The sequence below is a fragment of the Lepidochelys olivacea genome, assembly GCF_965140295.1.
Source record: "Lepidochelys olivacea isolate rLepOli2 genome assembly, chromosome: 14".
Taxonomy (NCBI): domain Eukaryota; kingdom Metazoa; phylum Chordata; order Testudines; family Cheloniidae; genus Lepidochelys; species Lepidochelys olivacea.
Window position 1 is genome coordinate 3,291,590 of NC_140424.1, and position 22,890 is coordinate 3,314,479.

At 57.3% G+C, this 22,890-nt stretch overlaps 3 protein-coding genes across 6 annotated transcripts; 1 reads left to right on the forward strand and 2 right to left on the reverse strand.

The window, feature by feature from the left end:
* Nucleotides 1-85: 85 nt before the first annotated feature.
* On the reverse strand, nt 86-20,317 carry PDE6G (phosphodiesterase 6G). 4 transcript variants are annotated; one of them, XM_084646532.1, is made up of 5 exons: nt 20,236-20,317; nt 7,034-7,170; nt 1,969-2,174; nt 1,011-1,051; nt 86-294 (listed from the first exon to the last, which is right to left on the reverse strand). In XM_084646532.1, the coding sequence occupies exons 3-5, from the start codon at nt 2,112-2,114 to the stop codon at nt 218-220; spliced, it is 264 nt and encodes an 87-aa protein (XP_084502658.1). In that variant the 5' UTR covers nt 2,115-2,174; nt 7,034-7,170; nt 20,236-20,317; the 3' UTR covers nt 86-217. The 4 variants fall into 4 exon arrangements, with proteins under 4 accessions (XP_084502658.1, XP_084502659.1, XP_084502657.1 ...); XM_084646533.1 differs by lacking the exon at nt 20,236-20,317 and adding an exon at nt 10,976-11,302; XM_084646531.1 differs by lacking the exon at nt 7,034-7,170 and having other exon boundaries at nt 20,236-20,312.
* OXLD1 (oxidoreductase like domain containing 1) lies at nt 10,192-12,236 on the reverse strand. Its single transcript, XM_084646530.1, has 2 exons — nt 12,116-12,236; nt 10,192-10,952 (listed from the first exon to the last, which is right to left on the reverse strand). Exons 1-2 carry the CDS (start codon nt 12,188-12,190, stop codon nt 10,473-10,475), a joined length of 555 nt encoding a protein of 184 aa, XP_084502656.1. The 5' UTR covers nt 12,191-12,236; the 3' UTR covers nt 10,192-10,472.
* Nucleotides 12,349-17,358, forward strand: CCDC137 (coiled-coil domain containing 137). Its single transcript, XM_084646529.1, has 6 exons — nt 12,349-12,511; nt 13,599-13,729; nt 14,468-14,678; nt 15,358-15,440; nt 15,955-16,034; nt 16,428-17,358. The coding sequence occupies exons 1-6, from the start codon at nt 12,426-12,428 to the stop codon at nt 16,638-16,640; spliced, it is 804 nt and encodes a 267-aa protein (XP_084502655.1). The 5' UTR covers nt 12,349-12,425; the 3' UTR covers nt 16,641-17,358.
* Nucleotides 20,318-22,890: the final 2,573 nt, after the last annotated feature.

Here is a 22,890-nt window from a genome sequence, read left to right on the forward strand (position 1 = left end):
GAGTGGGAGACTCTAGGGTGGAGTAGAGCTGGCTCGGAAAGCACAGAAGCCAGGTAAGACTCAGGACAGATTCAACTAAGCATGTTTATTTTAAAGAGCTTTTTCAGGCTGGTCTCCTCACGAGCTGCAAAAGCAGCTGCATCACCCTCTGTATAAATAGTGACACCTCCGTGGGCTGCCAGGAGACACATGCCTCAATTCTGAGCTCAGGGGCTGGCTAGATGATGCCGTACTGCGCCAGCTCATGGAGTTCCAGGTGACTGAAAGCTTCCCAGGGGCAAATCACGGTGATGTCTGAAAGGGGAAAACCAGAGAGGCAGGGGTCAGCGTGAGCCAGGATCTGGCAGCTGTCTGGGAAAAGCACTCTCCCCAGCACAGCTGCTTGGCACATTGTACCTGCTGTGGGCGCCCCTAGTCCCCGTTCAAATGGGGCTTGTTCCACAGCAGCGCGACCTGCCTTTTCAGTGGAGATCGGTGCCATGGGGCTGGGGGCTGTTTACCCACGGCAGAGCTCTCCCCGTGGCACTCCGCCTTTGCCACCCAGCTGTTCTGGAAGTTCATTCCATGGTGCAGGGGGGAAGGGGGCCTGCCAAAGGGGGAAGGATGGGGCGGCAGAGGGAAGTAAGGCACAAGTTCAAGTCCTGCTTTAGGCCATATTTGAACTTGACCCATGTGTGTGACACCTGGTTCCATTTATCCAGAAGCAAACCCAGCCAGGACATGGCTGGCAGCCACTTCTCAGGAGGGTACCAATGGGGGTGGGGAGCTGCAGGTCAGGGCTGAGCTGTGGGTGGTGAGTCCAGCACAAGCCAAGCTGGGAGTGGTGGAAATGCAGAGTTGGGTAGATATCTGCACAGCTGTGGGCCTCCCCCAGGACTGAGGTGCCTCTGCCGTGTGGGGTGGGGGCGCCCTGGCCCAGGGCTGGCTACAGCTGGTGACGTTAATCTCTCCCTTTCATGTGCAACACATTCCCTATTTCCAAACCAGTCAAGCACCAGCTGCTCGGTTACCTGTTCCCAGCCCCTCCATGCCAGGGATGTCATCACCGAACCTGCAAGGAGAGACACCATTACATCACTCTCCCCGCCCAGGGCTCAGCCTGGAGCATCCCTGACCACCCCCAGCGATCTGTGACCCCCAGCTCTGCGTGGAGGGGTGTGAGACGAGGGGCTGGACAAAGGGAGCATCTCCAGCACATACCCCTCGCTGGCCAGAAACCCAGCCTTGAAAGAGCCCCTTGTTTGAGTCCCCAGCGCCATAGGGCAGTGGGGTGGCTGCGGCTCTTTGCACCCCAGGGGAGAATGGAGCTCTTGACAGCTCACTCCGGGTGTGGAGCCTTTGCAGAGGACCTTACACTCACGCCCTGTTTGCTCTGCAGAATCCCGCTGCTGCGGTGTCCTGCGTGAACTGCTGAGCCCCAGGCTGGCTGTATCGTCCTGGCCATGGCCAGTGAACGGGCAAGAGGGGCGAGAAGACGTTCACGACTCTGGTTCTCATTTAGCTGCTGTTCGGGGCACTCCTTTCTCTTTGTGAAGCCCCCACCAAGGTCTCCCTGGGCTGGTGCCAGCTGCTCTCTGAAGGGCTAACCTAGCCAGGCTCCCCTCCTGTTGCATTGTTGGACTGTCCTGCCACCCTGACCCGCTCGAGTCCCCTCTAGCCTCACATGGGTTGCCCTAAATTCCACTGTTCGGGGGAGAGTGGATGGGGGCGGGGCTCTGCTGTGACAATGCCCCGCACCTGAGCTCTCTGAGGATTAAATGCTCAGGGGTTCCAGCTGTTCCTCATGGGGGGCAGAGCCCAGGCCCAGAGGTTAGTCCTGGCCAGAAGGGGCTGGCAGCGCACAGAGCCCCTGGGTTAGGCAAGTCACTGCTGGCATATGCAGGGGACCATGCCCTGGCTGCTCACTGGTACTGGGGGTGGGGGGAGACCAGACTCTGAGTGAGCAGCACTCCCACCCTACGTGCTCACCCTTGGGTCCCCTTCTTGGGTGGCTTGCTCTTGAACTGCCTGGTTTGCCTCTGCTTGAATTTGGGGGGCCCTTTCCTGGGGGTGGCTGGCCCTCCAGTCACCCCGGTGGCTGACTTGATCTCCAGCTTGGGGGGCTCCAGGCTCATGGCTGCGGTGGGGTGTCAGCTGCTGGTGCAGTCCCCCTGGCTCCAGGTCCCGGCTTCTCCCTGCAGGCCACAGGTTTGGAGGCAGAAAGAAGGAAAGACAATTGGCCATGTGAAGGGAGCAAGGAGATGGCGGCCCACGGTGCCCGCTGAGACAGGCCACCAATGCAAACGTCCTATGGCGTTCCTGGGTGGGCTAGCAGCAGCTGGAAGGGGATCTAGATGCACAAGTCTCTATGCCTGACCCAGCCCTCTTAGCCAAGTGTGTAGCAGCGGGCTCCTCAACCCAGCTGCCGCTAGAGGGGGGACACAGCGGCACCCTACGGGTGTGGGTCACCCAAGGCTGCTCGCTCCTGGGAGCAGAGAATGTGGGTGCAATGTGGGTGGTGCATGGGACCACAGCTCCCTCTAGTGGCTGACTCACTAACTGACAGCCTGTTACCGCTGTAGCTTGTGGGGCAGGGGGATGTGCTTTCTGGTGCTCAGCAGCCACAGTTCAGTCCCCACCCAGGACAGAGATTTTCAGTGCCCGCAAGGGGCTGTAGCTACCCAGCTCCTGGGAATGAATGGGAGCTGGGTGGCCAACCCCCAGTCAGCTCTGGTCAGGGGGCTGGTGCATACAAGAGGCCAAGGACAGTGCTGGCTAGCTGGGGAGTGGGAATGCAGACCCCTCCCATGCCCTTTAAATGAAAGTTTTAGCCACTCACCAGCCCAGAGTGGGCCAGGGCTCCGTTCCATGGCTCAGTGACCCATTTGCCAGGCCCCCCGCCCCTGCTGCAGAAGAAAAGCTCCTGCAACCTTGGAATTAGCTCAGCTCAGACAGCTCTAAGCTCATTATTGCAAGGACAATGACGGCACTAGGGAACATGGGACAAACCGGGGGCTTTAGTGTTTATTTCTTTAGACAACAAATCCCTGAAGTTACAACTATTTGCTCCTTCTCCCCCGGCCCCCAACGTCCCGACTCCCATGCCAAGCCTGTCGGGAACCTGGGGGCAGAGAGGGCTGAATGAGTCTGGGTGGCTCTTTGCTGGGTGCTGTTATTGCTTCTGACACTGGGTGCTGGGAGCAGCTGGTGTCCTAGCAAAGGGAAGATCTGAGCGTGCAAGGTCAGCTGGCTGCTGGGACCAGCACTGTGCAGAGGTCTCTTCCTGCCCGTTAGTACTCAGAAAGCCCTGAGGCCCCACGCTTAGCTGTGTACATGGTGGATAATGTACCACAGCTTGTTAACAAGGACGGGAGCAGCACCTGTGTGGGACTGAAATGTCCCTGCTGGCTTGTTTTAAACTGTGTGTTTGCAAGGACAAAACACGTCCTTTCTCCCTGGGACTGCGGGCCCTGAAGTCTGTGCTCCAAGGCCCTGATCCAGCACATTTATCAGTATGGACTGCTGCAAGCACGGGCGTTATTGGGCCCCAATTGAGCTAAAAGTCATATTTAAAAAGACAAAGATCCAGGTCTACAGATAATGCGTCGCAAGATTAGCATTTGAAATGAGCTCTCAGAGACCATTCGTTGTGGATGCTGCTGTTGGCATGTCCGTTCTCTTGGGCAGTGAAAATAGCCTAGTCGAGAGACGGTTTGATCATGTAATGAAAGACTGTCCCCCGCTGCATACCCACCAAGGGCAGAATTAAGGTTACATAGGCAAGCTTAATTCTGGCATTTTCTAACTTTTGAGGGCAAGGACGGAGCTGTTAGGAGATAAATATAAAGGGACATGATAAAAGAATACAACATAATGACTATAATGAAAATACAGGTAGGTGGCTTCAATGTATCCTTCCGAGCACAAGAAGAAGCCACTTAATCAGCAAAAAGCAGCAGATTTAAAACCAATCTGAGGAAATAGTTTACACGGGGCCCAGTTCTTCCACAGAACTCATTGCCACAAGACGCCATTGAGGCCACAAGCTCAGCTGGACTCACAAAAGACTGAATGCTTCTGTGGGTAATGAAAACATCCAGGAGTTAAAAACAATCCCCCACTCCCAAGGTTTGGAAGGGCCCTAACCCTTCATGTTTCAGGGCATGAACTGACCTTTGAAAGGAATAGGTGGTGGAAGTGTTATTCTATAATTGCCTGGGGGTAGAGGGAGCTTCTGAAAAAGCTGGGGCTGGCCACTGGGGTAGATGGATCTCTGCTCTCGTCCAGCCTGCCAATTTGTGGGTTTCTGCACTCCGGTCGCCCACCTTAATGCTGCTCTTTTACTAGTAGCTGTGCGGGACCCAGTGATTGCACTATTAGTTCCCGTGAAACATGAGACCGGTATAATGGGGGGAGTGCAGCACCCCATGACTTCTCCTCCGGCCCGATCGTACCTGGGAACCCAAACTCGCCTCCATGTTGCCAGCTCTCATGGTTTGATCACAAGTCTCAGAGCTGATGTTTTTCTTCAAGCCCCAGTCCCCCTGCATCATGTCATTACACAGGAATTTCAGCATAGTAATTTTCGAGCCCTCACGGTGGCATACGAAACACAAACCCTAGAGGCTCAAAGACCAGAGAAGGAATAAAAAAAACCCTCCCCCATTTATTATTTTTTAAATCATGATTTTTTAAGCCAATCTTGTATTTTTTTGGGAGGGCAGGGCGCTGACTCATGGTTTCTTGAATGCTCGGGGTGGGTAAATTACTATCATTCCATTGTGTCTAATGGAGGGGCTTCTGCAGCAGTGTCACCCTTCTGTCCCCAAGAAACGTCTCAGTTCTGGGACGCGTTCCAGCGTGAAACAAGCAAAGTATTGACCGTTACAGTCACTCCCAAGTAAAACCACAGGCAATTTAGCAAGGCAGATATAATTTGTGAAAGGAGAGATGAGTTTCTAAAGGCCAGACAGAATACAGAATCGTAGAATATCAGGGTTGGAAGGGACCTCAGGAGATCATCTAGTCCAACCCCCTGCTCAAAGCAGGGCCAATCCCCAATTTTTGCCCCAGATCCCAAAATGGCCCCCTCAATGATTGAACTCACAACCCAGGGTTTAGCAGGCCAATGCTCAAACCACTGAGCTATCCCTCCCCCCAGGGCTGGTCTCCCAAAGCCCGTGGGCTAGTATGCTATCCCGCAAGCAGCCCTCCCAGGTTACTCAATAGCCAACTAGTCCCTGGGCATTGAGAGGCCGGATTCTAGCCCCTAGTGTTTATTTCTCGTGGATAAATGATCCGAGTTACGAGGTGCCTCCAATGAAGCTTGGGTCTTCAACAGGGAGTGCTGTTTCCAGCCCCTTTACATCCATGAAGCCTGTGAGGGATTTCAGCAACCCCCTGACCAAGCCACCTGTGCAGTTACTATCTGTTCACAAACGCCGCCCCTTCCAAAGACTGTCCTCCTGGCTTCCCCAGCTGCGGGGCATCTCATTCCCCTCGCTCTGTGTTCTGTGATCAGTGGCATTCCCTTCCGTTACCAACACCTCTCACGTGGGGGTGGGGGTCTGGTCTACCAGGCTGGAAAGGGACCCGGGGCTGCGAGTCAGGAGACTTGGATTCTAGCCTTGCCTTTGCCATATCCTGGTTACATCACTTCACTGTGCTCTTCACCCCACTGGCTGGCTGGCGTAGTCAGACTAAGCGGTGTGCGTGCTGAGCAGCCCCTAGCACACCGGGGCTCTGATCTGGCCAGGGGCCGCTAGGTGCTATTTCAGTGCGGATAATGAAGTTAAGCACAGGTGGAATCTATTAAGCAGTGTCCCGGGCAATAGTACAACATGTGCCTGTTTGCAGGATGGGGCCAGGGTCAGCAGCTGTTGCGGTTCCCCTCTCTAACAAGGCCAGTTTAACTACTGGCTCAGAAACATTTGGGGACTGATTCACAGCCACTGAAGGCAGTGGGAGTCTTCCCATCAGCTCAGGGGCTTTGGAGCAGGCCCTCAGCACCTAAAGCCACAGCAAGCCAGAGGGAAAAAAACTCTGCAAACAACTGGACAAGTTTGTGTATCCTTCCTCCTCTGCAAATCCCCAGAGCAGCACTAATCCGAGCAGGGCTGTTCTCCTGGGTGGCAGGGCAAGATATCAATATTTCTGCAGATACTAGCCGTGGGCTAGCAGGCCTGATGGGGCTGACAACAGCCCCAAGTGGGCGGGAGGAGTCCCCCTCCGTTCCTTAGAGGGGAAACAACTTGCTCCGTAACAAATGATTGCAAGGAGAAGGGGAACGGATCGACACTTGGGGCTCCCCTGGCAAGAGCAGCCAGTCAACACTCTCCCTTTCAAAACATTTTTCAACAAAAACCAGCCTTTTTGCAAAAGGAACATTTCCCTTCTCTCTGAAATTTTCTAGGACCTGCCCCCCCCAACCCCGTTTTCAGGGGTTTTTCCTTCCTCAGGATCCACCCACCCCACTTCCCAGTTTGCAACTGGAAAAGGGGAAAGAGCAAAAAACCAAAACATTTCAGTTAAAAAGAATCCCAGAAAATTAATGTTTTAAACATTTTCTCTGAAAAAATACCCATCGTGACCAACTCCGATCCTGAGCCTTTGTCTGACCCTCGGAAACAGACCGAGCTGCCCAGAGGTTTGCTAGGGACACTTGGCTGCTCCTTCAGCAGGCTGGAAGTACGACGACAGCTTAGAGCACCCCAGCTATTTTGGTTCTTCGGCGTCTGTCCAGACTAGCTACCTTGGACCATTTCACGCCAACAGCCTGATAAGGTTCGAGTCCATCCCGCACTGGCGAATGGCACCACGGCCTAGAATAACGACTCCCTTCACCTCTCCAAACTCCTCGGATCACTTGGCATCCACAGTGGAGGGACCGACTAGATTTTAAAGACCAAGGAAAGGAACCACAGTCTCACGCAGGGTGGCAGAAGTAGACAGGCAGGGACATAAGCAAGATGGAGACTGGAGCACAATGACGCCTTACGTAAGAAGCTGAGGAACAGCGGCACTTGGTGTATTCAAAGCAGAGGGGATTACTTACCCCACTGCAGATGTTTCACAGGGCCAGCTGCACTGGGCTGGTGCTAGCCCCAGCCAGCTGTGACTGTCAGCGATGGGTCCGTGTCCTATAGACGACACTCTGGATGGTTCTTGCGGGCCGGTGGGTTTATTCTGCTCCTGGATAATAGGATTATGACCCTTCCTTTAAAATGGGTAAGCTGATTTAATTTCTAATGGTATGTACATCGTTTGGGGTGGGTGAGAGGAGCATGTGGGTGAGAGAGGGGCGTTGGGGTAATGCTATTGTAACACGCTGTCCGTTCCCGCCCATTTGATTGTGCATTTTATTGTTCCACAGGGGCATTTGCTCAACTCTCTGGCTCTGTGCAATATTTCAGTGTGTAGTGCTGTGTTTGGGGCAGAATAATTCTTAGCAAATAATTTATCGGATGGATTTTGCCTCCTCTTCAGTCTAGAAGCTTGTTGTTGGGAGATCCCTGGCTGGCAATCAACGACCCAGGAGTTCCCGTGAGCAGACTTCAGCCTGCAGCTCGACCGTCACAAATATTCCAGACAGCGGAGCTAGTCTGAGCGCAGGATCCTTGACTGACCCTGTCAGAACCTGCTGTCCCAGCTGTCAATTTAAAACGTGCTTTGCACAAATCTGCAATACTGGGGTCCAATGGGCCGATTCTCAGAACCCTTCTGCCATCAACCACATTTGCTAGAAGACCATGCAAAGCGCCTGCAACGGGGCTCAAAAAGTGGGCCCAGATCTTTGCAGTGTTCACCAAGCTCTGCCTATGGGCACATGACATTTCCCTTTCCGACTTATGTGTATTGCCCTATGGTTAGAGGGCTCACCCCTGGATCCCGGCCTGCTGCATGCACATGTATTCAGACAGCCCGAAGAGCACACAAGCGGAGCAAAGACATTAATTAATAGCAGATAAAGTGCAATTAGCGTGACACCAAACAGACCAGGAGACTAAGTCCCTGCCCCGAGCTTCTTACAAGACAGAAAACCCCATGATAACAAGGGATGGTCCCCAGATTCAGCTCATATGGATCCCAAGCTACTGTCCGATCTTGAAAAACAGTGAGGTCACCAAGGGCCTGGGACTCTGGGATGCTACCCCCTACGGCAGCATCCTCCTGGCCGAGGCTAGCAATGTTGTAAGGCCCCCTCCTGGGCAGATGAAGTCAATGGAAGCCGCAGGGCCCTGAGCCACCTGGAAAAAAAAAATCTGACTACTCACTTAGCAACCAAGCATGGATTCAGGTGCCTCCCTTTGCAAATGCTGGCCGCAGGCACTAATGCAAAGGCCGGTCGTCACTGCTGGGTGATTTGCTGTTTGGTATTCTTAGGAACCTAGGAATTGCCAGGGTGGAGCAGAAGAAATGGGGGAGGGATAGCTCAGTGGTTTGAGCATTGGCCTGCTAAACCCAGGGTTGTGAGTTCAATCCTTGAGGGGGCAATATAGGGAACTGGGGCAAAAATTGGGGATTGGTCCTGCTTTGAGCAGGGGGTTGGACTAGATGACCTCCTGAGGTCCCTTTCAACCCTGATATTCTTTAAAAAAAAAAAAAAAAAAGTCCACCAAGTTCATTCCCAGGTGCTCGACCGCGGCCACTGCTAGCTGCTGGCTCCATAGTGGGCATGTTATTCCTTATCTGTCCACTGGGGAAGTTTCTTCCTATCCCCTAGTAGTGAAGCATGAAAGTGGATATCCCTTCCCTGTTTTAATCCTATCACTGTAGGTGTTCCCCATTCTCCATCGGACTGTCTAATCCTTTTCTGACCACTGCTAAGGTGTTGGCCTCTGTGACAGGGAGTCCTATGGGTCAACTGACTATCAAGCATTAAAAAAGTACTTCTGATCACTGCTCAATTTCTTGGAAAAGCAACTCCTTGGTCTTTGCCCAGGTTTCCTGTGGAAGCACCAGTTTGTCTGCTGGATGAGTATCATTCCAAAGCTAATCCCTTTGCACTAAAGCAATTATAAAAAGGCATAATCTCAGTACACTTTAATTGAACTTCAGGCCCTTCCACTAATTACAATTAGTTAGGCTTCAGCAAATAGGATTATGTGAATCCAGGAACGTTTTAAGGACACCAGCTGAACTGGTTACTTGTCTGATAAAGACAAGGACTCCTGTTAATTATTGAGTCCATCTTGAGTTTTATTAGCGCACACTGCTAAACAGCTAGCAGGTCTTAGTGGCACCCGCTTCGTTAGCCAGATTCCGCAGCTGGGGGGAGGGCTGAGTTTCTATCAAGATTTCATTAAAAACCTCAAACTCTGCAGCCAAGCAGAGCAAGGGCACTGCTCTGGCGGGCTAAGTTTTAGGGCGGCTGGTGCTTTGTGACCCAGACCCCTTAGCAAATGGGAGCAAAATGCTGTCATTTAGCACAAAGAACGTGGGACAGATTCCACCACAGCCTCTATACACCTCTCCAGGGTGCACATGGAGGGGGAGCAGATCTGTGGTGCCCGGTGCGGCAGGAAATTCCACAGGTGCAAAGCCTTGAATCACCCCAAGCAGTTCTGACTCAGCCGCCTTGCCAGGTGTGGTACAGGAGGTGGGGCTGGACGTGTGCGAGGGGAGCCTCTCCAGCACATGCCACTACGGAGCTTCTGTGCTGTGCCAGATGGCACGGCAGCCGCTAGGCAGCTCTTGGAAGGTGCTGCAAATTAGAGCTGCCCTGCAGCTGCTCTTATTTATGCCTGCGCCATTTTGACCATCACAGCAGCCCGGAGGCACAAATGTGGCCCTCCCAGGGAATACTACTGTCACTTGGCGGTTATGCACTAGGCTCTTCAATTCCAGCCACCAAGCAGCTGGGTGAGGAAGCAGTGCATATTCAGAGGGGAACCCAGCAGGCCATGCATCAGGGGAGAGAGAGGAACATTTATCTAGACTACAGCAGGGGTTTTAAAAAGGGCTAAGGGACAAACTCCCAGAGAATGGGGGATTTGGGTGTTGAATTCGTCGTCCCCTTTGGGATTCCCAGCCTAGATGTTAAACAAATATTTTTAAAGCAGCGTACTTCACGTTTTGTCTCACGCTTAACTCAGTAGTTAAGCATGAGACAAAACGTGAAGTAGCAACAGCTAGGAGCCCAGGTCCCGGGCCAGGGCCCCGTCACAGTAGGTGTTGAACAAGCCCAGAACACAAAGGCAGGCCTAGAAGAGGTTCACATTTTTAAGCACACGGGTATGAATTTATTCTCACTCAATTTCTGCCAAGTACTGTAACTCATGCCAATAAATAATGGCAATCCTTTACCAACTAGTGGTCAAGCTGGGTTCTCGAGCCCAGGAACCAAGCTTCAAAGGAGATGGACAAATTATGTTAAATAAGGAGCCTTTTCGGAGAAGGGACAATAAATAAATATGGGCACTTTCTCTCTGGAGTTTGTAGCGCCATGGGAATAGAGGAGCCATGGCAGGAGCCAACAGCTTAAACTGTGCGCATCAGTCTTTCTTCATACGGAATCTGATTTCCATCTTTAAAATCATTTTAATGTTCTCATCTTCTATGTGCTTTTCCACAGCGGCTAAGGCCTGTTCTCCCCCATCCTGGTAGTGTTTCAGCAGCTCCTCTGCATATGCAATCCAAACGCAGTTGTGGCAGCCGCTCATACAGCAATTAGTGGGGGGAAGGAGCGTTGGGGGCTTGGAAAAGGGGGGCTCTGTGTCTTTCAAAGGCTCAGAGAGCCCTGCAGCGCAGGGCTCTCCGTCGCTCTGCTGGGGATCAGTCTGAGAGCCATCTCCTCGGGTCTCTGAATGGCTTTGATGGTGGCTAAAATCTGCTTTTGACTGGTCCACGGAAAGTCTCCGAACGCTGCAGAAGTAGCTTTTCAGGTGGTCTCTGCAAGGTAGCCTGTCCCAGAGAGGACACCCACATCTCTGCAGTCTCCAGCGCTCGGTGCACCTGAAGAGTTGTAGATTTACCTGGCAATTAATAACAAACTTACAAGAGAGGTCGAACTGTCACACGCTGAAGGCTCTGTACGGCCGGGTCTGGTCCATCGTCCTGATGGCCATCTGCGCCGATGGGACTATCCACACGGCCCCTGGGGTGGGCCCAGCAGCTCGCCCAGCACCGGGCAAGGCTCGCAGCCGCTCTCACAGCACCCCGGGCCGCAGGAGCAGCTTGGGTGCGGGGAGGAAGGCAAGAGTCGGCCCACCAAGTGCCCTTGATAATCCCGTACTGGGGATGGAGGAGATGGGTCCAAAGACAGACAGGAGATCCCTCTGCCTCCAAACAGCCTCCTTCCCCTCCGCCACATACAGCTCTCCTGCTCCAACTTTCCTCCCCCACACAGCCTCCTTCCCCTCCCCCATCCAGCCCCCCCGGTCCCCTCCCCCATACAGCACCCCCACTCCAACCCCAGCGCTCCTGCTCCCATGCCAGCTCCCCTCCCCCATACAGGCCCCCCCCAGTCCAGCCCCCCCCTGCTCCCATGGCAGCCCCCCCAGTCCCCTCCCCCATCCAGCCCCCCTCACTCCAGCCCCCCCCCCGCTCCCATGCCAGCTGCCCTCCCCCATCCAGCCCCCCCGGTCCCCTCCCCCATCCAGCCCCCCTCACTCCAGCCCCCCCACCCGCTCCCATGCCAGCTCCCCTCCCCCATCCAGCCCCCCCAGTCCCCTCCCCCATCCAGCCCCCCTCACTCCAGCCCCCCACCCCGCTCCCATGCCAGCTCCCCTCCCCCATCCAGCTCCCCTCACTCCAGCCCCCCCCCGCTCCCATGCCAGCTCCCCTCCCCCATCCAGCCCCCCCAGTCCCCTCCCCCATCCAGCCCCCCTCACTCCAGTCCCCCCCGCTCCCATGCCAGCTGCCCTCCCCCATCCAGCCCCCCCGGTCCCCTCCCCCATCCAGCCCCCCTCACTCCAGCCCCCCACCCCGCTCCCATGCCAGCTCCCCTCCCCCATCCAGCCCCCCCAGTCCCCTCCCCCATCCAGCTCCCCTCACTCCCATGCCAGCTGCCCTCCCCCATCCAGCCCCCCCGGTCCCCTCCCTCACTCCAGCCCCCCCCCCGCTCCCATGCCAGCTCCCCTCCCCCATCCAGCCCCCCCGCAACTCTGCTGCCTCCCAAACAGCCCCCGGTGCTCACCTGGGGACGGGCCCCCGCCGCGCGGCTCCCCCCCGCCAGGCCCCGGCCGCACCGGGCCGCCCCCTGCAGTAACATCCCGACCGCGGCGCCCCGACAACCCGCCTCGTCTCCGCACGAGCGACAGCTTCTTCAGCCAATAGCCGCAGCGGCTCCTCCAGGCGCGAACCAATAGTTGCGGAGGGGGCGGTCCCTGGGGACGCGGACCAATGGGAGCAGGGGACTGGAGGGGGCGGGGCGCCGGGGTCAGCCGGAAGTGGGGCCGTCGGGCCGGGCGAGCGCACGTGGGAGGCGCACGTGGCTCCCGCTCCCGATGGGCAAACAGCCGCCGCCGGGCCCTGCGGGCCGCGCTGCCCGGGGGGAGCCGCGCAAGGGCGGGGCGGTCCCGGCCCGGGCTCGGTATGGGGGCTCGGTATGGGGGGGGGGGGCCGCTCCGCGCGCTCGGTCTGCAGGGCCGGCCGATGTGCTGCGCCTGTCACCGCCGTGTCTGGTCCCTTCCCTCGGCGGCGATGCGGCCCATCGCGCTGGTGTGTCCGAGCTCGTGCCCAGCACGGGCCCGTGGGCGCCTCCGCCTCCAGCGAGGCCTGCATCCAGCCTCTGAAGGGGGCGACTGGCTGCGCCTTAGGGCCCTGGGGCGCCATCGCCCGCTCTGGTCCTGGGAACTTTGCCGCCGGGCAAACCCCCCCCCCCCCACTTTCCCTCCCCCCCCCGCGCACTGGCTGGGCGGCTCTTGTTTTAGCGGCTGGGAAGGCGACACCCGAGCCCAGCCCCTCAGAGGAGGGGTGCAGTGTTGCGTAGCTGCACGGGATAGGAGAGAGGCGAGGTGGGGAAATAGCCTTTGTTGGGCCAGCTTCTGCTGGGGAGAGAGGTGAGCCGTCCAGCTTACACAGCCATAGGAACGGCCATAGCGGGTCAGACCAAAGGTCCATCCAGCCCCGTACCCTGTCTTCCGACAGTGGCCAGGGCCAGGTGCCCCAGAGGGAATGAGCAGAACAGGGAATCATCACGTGAAACAGCCCCTGTCGCTCATTCCCAGCTTCGGCAAACAGAGGCTAGGGCCACCAGCCCTGGGCATCCTGGCTAATAGCCACTGATGGACCTATCCTCCATGAATTTATCTAGTTCTTTTTTGAACCCTGTTATAGTCTTGGCCTTCACAACATCCTCGGGCAAGGAGTTCCACAGGTTGACTGGGCATTGTGAGAAAAAATACTTCCTGTTTGTTTTAAACCTACGGCAGAGCTCCGTAAGCTCAAAAGTTTGTCTCTTTCTGCAACAAAAGCTGGTCCACTAAAACATGTTACCTCACCTGCCTTGTCTCAGCGAGAAGAGGGACAGTTCGATGGATAGACAAACCCAGCTCACTGGGCCTGTTTCTCAGCTCAGACCTTGCCTCCCATTCACCTGGCTGTCAGTGCTGCAGCAGTGAGTTCTGCACCTTTCCCTGTCCCTGATTTTGGACCTCTGTATGTCTCTTCCTTTTCAGCCAAGAGAAGAAGAAAACCAACTCAAAGCCCAAACATCTTGATGAGCAGGAAATCCCCTATCGGCTTCAGGAGCTCATTAAGAGCAGAGAGGAGATGAAAAACCCCAAGAGCAGGAAGAGAAGGAAAGCAGGTAAAGGCCAGCCTCCCCAGGACCTTTTTAACTCACTGGAAAGATCCCATCAAATACAGATGAGGCCTAATTTACACCAGTTATGTTGACTTCACTGAAAATGGCACATGGCCCCACTAAAGGGATCAGACCATAGGTCCCTCCCATTGAATATCCTGGTTCCAGTGGTGGCCAGTACCAGCAAGTAGCAGAGACCCTGCAGGAGGCAGTTCTGGTGTAATCTGCCACCAGGTACTGTTCCTCCTTCCCCTTGTCAGTTGATGGTCATCTTGTGCTCTGACACGGGGGTTTACAGGTCTTCTTAGGAATGAAAAGAAAAGGGTTCCAAATTCCTGGGTCTACCACAGAGGCTGGGCAGGTCATTTAGTTTCTCTGGGCCTCCTTTCCCCACTTCTCGGTCTCTTGCTCTTTGTCAGGTTCTTGGGTGCTGCCGCTGTCGTGATGCCTCACTGATCTCAGGCTGGAAGTACTGAGGGAGAGGATTATGATGTACATGACTGTGCAGTATCTTGGAATCTGCTTGGTTCTGTCCAAGCCCAAAGGGGTGCTGAGTGGCAGCATGGGGCTGCAGAGCTGATCCTAACCATCAGAGGAGTCAGGTTCTGTGTTCGCTTTCAGCAGGCGCAGCGGGTGCAAATACCTGAACTAGATCCCGTGTCCCTGGGATTTGTCCTGCCTGGGATGGGTGGTGCCCTCAGATCCTTCTTCTGGCTAATGCTGTTGTGATCTTGGCTGCAGTGAGCAAAAGGAAGCCTGTGACCCCGGATCCTGCAGCCCAGGGTGATATTCCCGTGCCCAAGTTCAGGAGGCGGAAGCAAGAGTCGGTGTCGGCTTACATCCAACGCATGGAGCAGGAAACCCAGCATGTCCTGTTTCTCACCAAAAACCAGCTGCAGCGCGAGCCTGAGACTGAGGAGCCGGCCCCGGAGAAGTCACAGAGGAAGAAGGAGTAGGTCTGGGGGGGAAGCTCACGCCGAGGCCAAGGGAATGCTTTGATGTTGCTGGGCAGGGCCCAGTCATGGCTCCTAAAGGCTGCAGCAGGGGCTTGCCTGAGCAGCAAATGCAGAATCAGCTCCTGCCTTCAGAAATCGCTACTTATCCTGTTGGCACTGGAGTTGCATTACTGAGGGGAGGGGAGGGGAGGAGACAAAGCCAGCCCCGAGAGGGAGCAATTAACTGACACCAGCCGTGGCAGAGACTGGTCCTATCCTCCCCCTGGGGCCCATACAGCAACTTTCCCTTCTGGGGGCAGCACCGTCCATCACTCAGCCATCCAGCAGCTGGTACTGAGCTCACGCACGGCAGACCCGTTCTGAGGAGGCTGCTGCACCTGCATGACACCCAGAGGGCTGGGGTGGGGATTGTACCCCTGGAGGTGAGGGAGTGGAGTTCTCAGCTCTTAATGGGATAGTGTCAGGTTAAGATCAGGGGCCCCCGGTGCGCAAGGTGCTGCACACACAAGTAGTAAGACACGCCCCCTGCTCTGGAAGCTCACAGTCCGAGTCAGGTTTAAATCCTGCAGACGGGTCTGTTCTAATCAGAGCATTAGCACCCTTCCTCCCACCCCCAGCACCCTTTTTTAAACCAGCTCTCCATCCCCTCTAAATGACCCGGCTCGGCATCCTTAGATTTCAGAATAAACGACTGGAGAAAATGCAAAAGAAGAGAGAGGAGAAGAAAGCGGCGATGCTGGAGAAGGCCTTGTTCCAAGGTAGGCGCGGGTACAGATCGGCAGTGCTGCTCTGGCTCTGGGCAGCCCTGGCTCTCCTGCAGACCCCTCACCCTGGGTATGGCCCCGGGAGAGGGGTGTAGAGGAGGTTTGCGTTACCTGAAATTTGCTCCCAAGTTCTCTTGCTTCCTTGGCTCCCCGTTTTCCTGGCTCCGTGATGGGCTGCATGCGCCCAGGGAGCTTCCTGGGAACACACTGTGGGGCCCAGTCAATAGTTTGCGGATCGGGCGGTACTTCCTCCAGCCTGCCTCGTGAAATGCTGCCGGCAGATCCTTGTGAGGCTTGGGATTCTGCTTCACTCCCTGAGCTGTGCTGTTCTGCAGTGCTGTTCAAAGCACCTCTCCCCAGAGGCGGATGCACTTCAGCAGCAATCACTGTATATGCAGGGTCTTTAAAGAGCTTTGGGGTGGTGGGAGCTGTTGGGAGTGTCTGCTGGCTCACACCACGGCCGAGATCTCAAGCAATGTCTGTCTCCTCCCCTGCCCCTTCCTTTCAGATCCAGTTCAGTTTGGCGAGGTCGCCATGCAGCCACCAGCGCTTACGGTGAAGCCCAGAAAGGGGGTAATCAAAGAGAAGGTAAGCTGTTGCGTCCCATCTCATTTCAGCCCTGGGCTTGTCTCCCAGCTCTGCCAGTGCTGCTCAGGCTGACCCCCACGTCTCAGCCCAGGTCTCTCTTGAGCAGATCTTGCAAGTTGTAGGGTTGCCAGACTCTCTCGCCACGGCCCTGGGATTTGAAGCCAGCTCTCCAGCAGGATGAAAGCAGAGTGGCACCAACCTGTTGGCACTACAGGGCTTCTTGAGCTTAGTAGGAATTTTGACAGTAGAGACTTGGAAGCTCCTGGCATCAGTCGCTGCCCTTTGGCAGGTGCCTTCTCCCTGCACCCCGCTCTGCGGTGGGCTCTGTCCCTGGTTGACCCTCTGTCCCTTAACATGTGTCGAGTCTCAGCGGCTGTCTTTCCATTTCTGTAGGCTGGTCCGAGGCAGCTCCTGCTGACGGCTCTCCTGGCTCCCGGCCGTGTGGCTCCTGTCCGCAAAGCTGCCCCCTTGTCCCTCGCTCGCCAGCGCATCGTGGAGGAGGAGCGGGAGAGGGTCATCCAGGCCTACAGGGACATAAAGAAACGCAGACAGCAGCAGGCGTCCGAGAGCTGTCTCGTGGGGGACAAGCTGGAGAAGCCACTCTGAGCCCTTGCCGGCCAGTGCCGTCCTGGGGAAGGTGACGTGGCTTTGGTCTCTGTACATGTGGGGATGGATGCTGATGTGGTGAGAGGTGTCCACAGGTGCTCCAGGGATCTGCTGTATGGGGAGCAACCCTCCCCAGACAGTCTGACTGAGTCATCAGGACACTGGCCCATGAGCACAGGATCTCACAGCCCCTCCCTCAGCGTGTGGAGCACAGGGCTCGTAGCCAAGCACTGACAGCAGCTAGCCCCTCACCTGGTGCAATGTGCTGCATCAGGCCCCAGAACTCTGCCCCCTTCCTGCCGGAGCAGAACCACCTGTGACGGGAGGGTGCAGGTCACTCCCGTGTCTTTGGGATCAGTCCTTGTCGCTCGCAGGCCCAGCCCAGCGGCGACACCGTGTTAGCGGCAGGAGGCAGGCGCGGTGCCGTGGCTTGGGCTGTGTGCAGAAGGAAGGGTAAAGGGAGGCGCTCAAAAAGCCCATTTGTGCCCATGCATTGCTGCGCTGAGTCGGCGGAGCACCACCTGCCTTCTCGGCCGGGGGAGCTCGCTCTGGGCCAGCTCCCGGAGGTGACGAACCCGCTGATACGAAACACTCTTGAAGGGGCAGTCGTGTGCTGAGCTGCCTCTTGGCTGCGTCCCTGAGCACCTCACCCTCCCTGGGCTTGGGGATGTCTGCTCCTTCAGCCAAACTGAATAAACAGCAGGAACACGAATGGAAATTCGCCCCCCCCTCATTTCTTCACCCATTTGAACCCCCTTATCCCCGAGCCGGGGGGGGGGGGGGGGTCCTGCTTCCTTTCCTGCCCTGCAATAGCAACGACTCCCCTGCAGGTGGCAGTCTGCACTCGGCAGCGTGAACATTGCACGCCACTGGCCCGCTCCCCTTGGCCTGCATTCCCCAACGTGGGCTTCACTGCTGGCCTCTGGCGAGGGGAGACTCACCTGGATACTGCGCCCACCGCTACAGCCGGGAGAGGCAGCTCTTGCTGGGTGCATGGCTCGTTTCATAATGGGAGGCAGGCTGGCCCTGTGCTAACGGCACCGGTTGAAACTGGGGACTCCCGAGTTCTCTCTGCAGCCTCGTTGGGCAACTTGTGGGCTGTGTGCGCCTGTGCCTCAGTTTCCCCAGGTGCTATGGAGAGAACCAGGGTTTGAGGTGGGATTCCCCTAGGCAGTGTATGATTCCTGGTCTGACTGTCCTGGGGTGCTAGACAGGGCAGCATGTCTTTGGCCTTCCCCCGCAGGCCTGTCTGTGTGGCACAACAGGGGACCCCATCCATACCCTCCCCTCGCCCCAGATGAGCCTACGTGGGGCTGAATTCCTACCTCAGTTGCTCCTGAGCCCTCTGTCTCCTGGGTGTACGCTCCTCCTGCAGCTTCTGCCTGTTACTGAGGCTGCTCCTGTGTCCCTGCGGTGGGGTCCCCTTACCCAGCCCCAGACCTGGCGGCCTGCCTCTGCTCCCACCAGGAGAGGTGAGGAAGAGAACAGCTTTGGGGCATTTTCCCAGCAAGCCACTGTTTTGAGTAGGTCCAACACACTCCAAGTTCCCAGCCCTCACTTCCCTGGTCCCTGAGGGGGTTCCCCTCCAGGTTTAACAGTTTTTAATTTGGCTGGGACCCTCCTTTTCCAATCATTGTGCCTCGCTCATCCCAGCTCCCTGGGGAGCTTCTCCCTGGCACTGCTTGGAGGAGCGGGGTGGAGCGGCTGAGCAGAGGACTCTGTATGCAGCAGGGCTGGGGCTCCCCAGGGCGATCTCGTTCCTGAGGCCAGAAGCTCCAGTGCCCCTGGGGAGGCGGGTGGCAGCTTGTTTTGGGGGCAGGGCTAAGCTGGGGGGTGTCCTGCTGTTTGCTGGGCCAGACATCAGACTGGTCCCTGCAGAGGCCCCCTGCCTCATCCCCCAGACATGCTCCATCATAAACACGCCGTGGCTTGTACCCCGTTTGAGCTGCTGGGGCCTTGTGCTGGGAGATGGGCCGCGCCCCACCGGCTCCACACGGCTCTCCAAGGGGTAATTACGGCTGGTGACGGTCAGGCTCTTTCCTGACGCGCTAATCACAGGCCTGGGCATTGCCAGCCCCGCCCCATGGAGACCCATCAGCTCCAGGGCCTCAGCCCCTTGCCTCCACTCCCAGCCCGACTGCAGTGACCTTCCCTGGCTGGCGAGAGGCTCACCTTCTACCCCGGCATGGCCTGCAAAGAGTTGTGGTTGGAGCCTCTGCCAGCATAACCTGGAGCCAGCCCGGGCCTGTGGTGCGTGGGGGCTGGAGATGGGGGGCAGGAAGAAATATTAATCCCTGCAGTGGGGCTCTGGATCTACCTGCTGGATGCCTGCTCCATGCCCTATGTAACCAGCCTAGTGCCCCCAGCCCATGCTCCTGAGGTGGCATTGCCAAGTGAGGTAGCCCAGCAACTGCCCCCCTTCCACCAACTTTCACTCTCTGCCTCCCCCCCTCAGCCCTTTCTCTAGGCCAAGGTTAATGGGCTTACACTGCCCCAGGTTCCCCTGAGCCCTGTCAGCGTGCTGCACCCCCATTCAGCCCAGGGCTTAGCCAACCAGAAGGAGCAGAGCCTGGCTGCTGGGCTGATCTGTGACCCCGGCAGGCTGGCACCTCAGGCCCAGCGCAGAGGGCTCCTTGCACAGCAGCTGTTGGTGTCAGAACCGGCTGGGGGAATCCAACCGGCCCTGCGGGCACCTGGGCAGGGGCAGGATTATGGCAGGGTGGGGTCAGCAAGCAGAGGGTGGTTGGCACCTCCCCGTATCAGGCCCACCGAGCCCCTGCACCAAACTCCCCCCTCTGCTCTCCTGGGCAGCGTTCTTTGGCCCTGGCCTGAGCCGGAGCCACGAGACCTGGGCCTGCCAGTCCCCTGCTGCTTCCATAGCTTAGACTGGCGGAGCCACCGGAGTGGGAAACATATCCCCCGCTCCCCCACCTTTGTCTCTTGCTCTCTGTGTGGGCTGAGCACCTGGGCCGTGCACTCAGCCCTGCCCTGCCCTGGAGCCCAGCGGGGTGGGGCGCCCTATCCCGAAGTCAGCAAGATGAAGATCTGGCAGCTGCCTGCTGTGCCATGGGGACTTGGCAAAGGCGCCGGCCCAGCGCACCTGGGATCCCCACACATCTGGCTCCAGCTGGTCCAGCCTCTGCTCTGGGTGTCTATTTGCTGAGGACTGGGACCCGGTGACTGCCCCCTGCCCTGCCCCATTGCAGGGGGCTGCTAGGCACCCCCTAGTGGGCAGCCGTGGCCTAGCAGCTCTCCAGCATTTCCCCCCCTCACCCAGCACCGGGAGGATTGCCAGTGACACAGCTGGGTCAGTCCCCCCCCTCCAAGGTCACCACTGTCCAAACTAAGTGTCCCAAGCTGCCTTTACCACAAACAAACCCCTCCTGCCATCTCCGGGCTATTCCTCAGGCTGCCTTTGGGGCTCAGCTATGCAGCCCCCCTGCAAGACACCCCCCAACCCTGGGCTTCAGCCCCAGGCCCCATATTCCACAGCTAGGTCCTCTGCTTTCCCCCAGGCCACTTCCTACTAAGCCTCTTATATTCTTCCCTGCTTAAGCTGGGTCTCTCCCAGGCCTCCGTGCTCTGAGCAGCCTACCTGGTTCTCCCCCCAGCTGGGCTTCATCACCACTCAAGCCAGCCTCTCCCTCTCTGCTGCAGTCACCTTCTGCCCTTTACAGGGGAGTGACCAGTCCCCTCAGGTGGGGCTTGTTCTGTAATCAGGTTGGCTCAGCCCCTGGCTCTCCAGCCTACGGGACAAGCCCCCGTTACACACGGGACTGTTACTGCCTGGGTTAAGTTCTTTGGGGCAGGGACTCGCTCTCGGTTGTGTGGGTTCCAGTGCCCAGCTCCATGAAGGGCCCCGGCCCCCAGCTGGAGCCACAGGACGCCTACAATACACCTGATGTTTCCCACACCAGTGAAACACTCACCTGACATGACAGCTCGTTTCCCCACTTTTCCAGGGTAATTTGACTGATCGGGACCAGCCAGCTCTGTTCCAGTTGGGCCTCTGGGGAGGTTTCACCAGGGTTCATTCAAAGAGAGTTTTTTCCTTGTGTCTAATGCAGCTCTAGAATTTGGCCGCCGTGTGACACTCCCTGTCCAGACACAGGGCCTGTGTCAGCTGGAGGCTTGACTGGAACAGTTCACTTAGCGCCCGCTGCTTGTGCTCTTGGAAGCGAAGGCTTGGTGGAGCCAAGTATAGTGCAATCCCCCTCCGGCTCCTGGGCTCCCTGCATGCACCACTCAACGGAAGCCCCTCATTTCCCTGAACTGTTACCTGTGTGCATTGGCCTAGCTCCCAGGCCTGCTGGCAGTTCCGTGCTTGGTGCATTTCCATGCTTACGTAGGGACGTTGATGCATCTGCAAACCTTACAGCTGCACTGCAGAAGGCCTGCAGCGAGCAAGGCCCCTTAAGGGAGTACAGGCCCTGGGGCTGCAGCACCCTGGCTCTGTCGTGCTGGTGGGCAAGGAAGGGCCTGTCTGGCTCGGGCAGCAGCTCCATGGATAACAGGGCTTGCTCTGTGCTGAGCAGGTGTCCGTTCTGCTTTCCTCTGCAAACCCGGGGTGAAGTGGAAGGGCCCCTCCCCCAGCCCCGGCCTCTGCAGGTGTTTGTACCAGGTGCAAACAAAGAGGCGATGCCCAGCTCAGAGCAGCAGCTGAAGTTCACCAGGAACAATTACAGGGAGCCCCAGGGGAGATGGAACTCGCTGCGGCTCTTGCTGCTCCTCCAAAGGCACTTCGTGCAGAAGCAGAGCCAGCCCCGGCTGGCAGGGAGACTGCTGGGAAGGGGCCCCCCTGAGAGCAGCCTGCGCCCCCTTGGCAGGCTGCCTTGCTCGTGGGGCTCGCTCAACTCATGCCAGGTTTCCTGCTGATGCTCTGGCAGCTCGGGGGCTCTGGCAGAAGAGCTCGGGGGGGATTGCATGGCACTGTGCAGGTGTGTTCCAGAGAGGCACCCTGAGATCATCCAGCAGGGGTCACTCAGGGGTCGCCCAATGGGAATGAAAAGCTGCGGACCCCAATAGCAGGTGCCCCTGGGGCACGCTCTGCCAGCCACCTTGGGACCGGCCAATTCACTCGCCCGCTGACCCACTTTCTCCTCCAATCAGCAACCAAGGACCAAAGGAAAGAATCCAAAGCGTGGGCACTGCCCCAGAGCCAGGCAGTGAGTGCAACAGCCCAGGCGAGCCTGGGGCTTAGCCCCCTCCCCTGTTGTGGTGGATTCCCCAGCAGGGGTCCCTCTTGGCAAGGGGAGTCACTGGAAGCCGCTCTGCTTCACCCACTGCACCTGGACAAAGGCGGGGCTGCTCAGCCGACCAGCGGAGTGTCACTTTGGCTCGGCTCGTGGTATTTGCACAAAAGATTTCCTGTTGGTATTGATCTGCTTCCCAGCCCCTGCCTACCTGGGCCTGGCCGGCTCTGACGATAGCATTTTGCGTCGCTCCATTCGTGGGTTTTCTTTCAAACGGAAATTCAATGCTGGTGGAAGGTGCTGGGCAGAGAAGCCTGCCGACTGGCGTCCTCTGTCGGCCAAGTAGATACGGGATGGGTAAACAGAGTAAAACGGGCTGGGCCTGGTGCCGCAGGGCCCAGCTACAGGGGTGAGCGGAATCCACATAGCTGTGTTGTCCTTTGCATTCAAGCAATAACATACATTTAACAGCTGTGATTTTTCCCAAGCACTGAGAGCACCGAAAGCCAAGTCTGCTCGGAGCCACAGCCTTCCACCATGGGGGTGACTTTTGGTCTCTGCAGCCGCGCTCTGCAATGGCCTTACTGGACCCTGACATCTCTGCTGTGGCAACGGGGTGCCAGCTAGTGCCCAGGTTTCCCTAGGACGGGCCCTTGGAGCTGGACTGAGAACCACCATTGGCTTCAGGACGTTAGTTAGATTCCAGAAGAGCAGCGGGCAGTGAAAGCGGCCTGGTCTATGGACTAATCTTGAGCCATGTTGAGAAGCTGAAGGGAACATCCCCATCTCTGGTTGGCATTTTCGCACTGGCAGAGGGCATGCTGGAGCCAGCAGCTCCCTGCCGCCTTGGAGGGGGCCTGGCCTATCATTACTGGGGTCACTCCCCCGTGCCCCTCACTCTGCCCATCGTGTCCAAGGGATTGGGTCTGAAGCAACAGAGCCCCAGCAAAGCCGCACTGGCCCCAACCCCGGGCTGTCGCTGGCTGCAGCGGACCTGCCCAGTGCTGTGCAGATAGCCCCTGAGCTGTGCTGTCTGAGATGCCCAGAGACCACGGCTC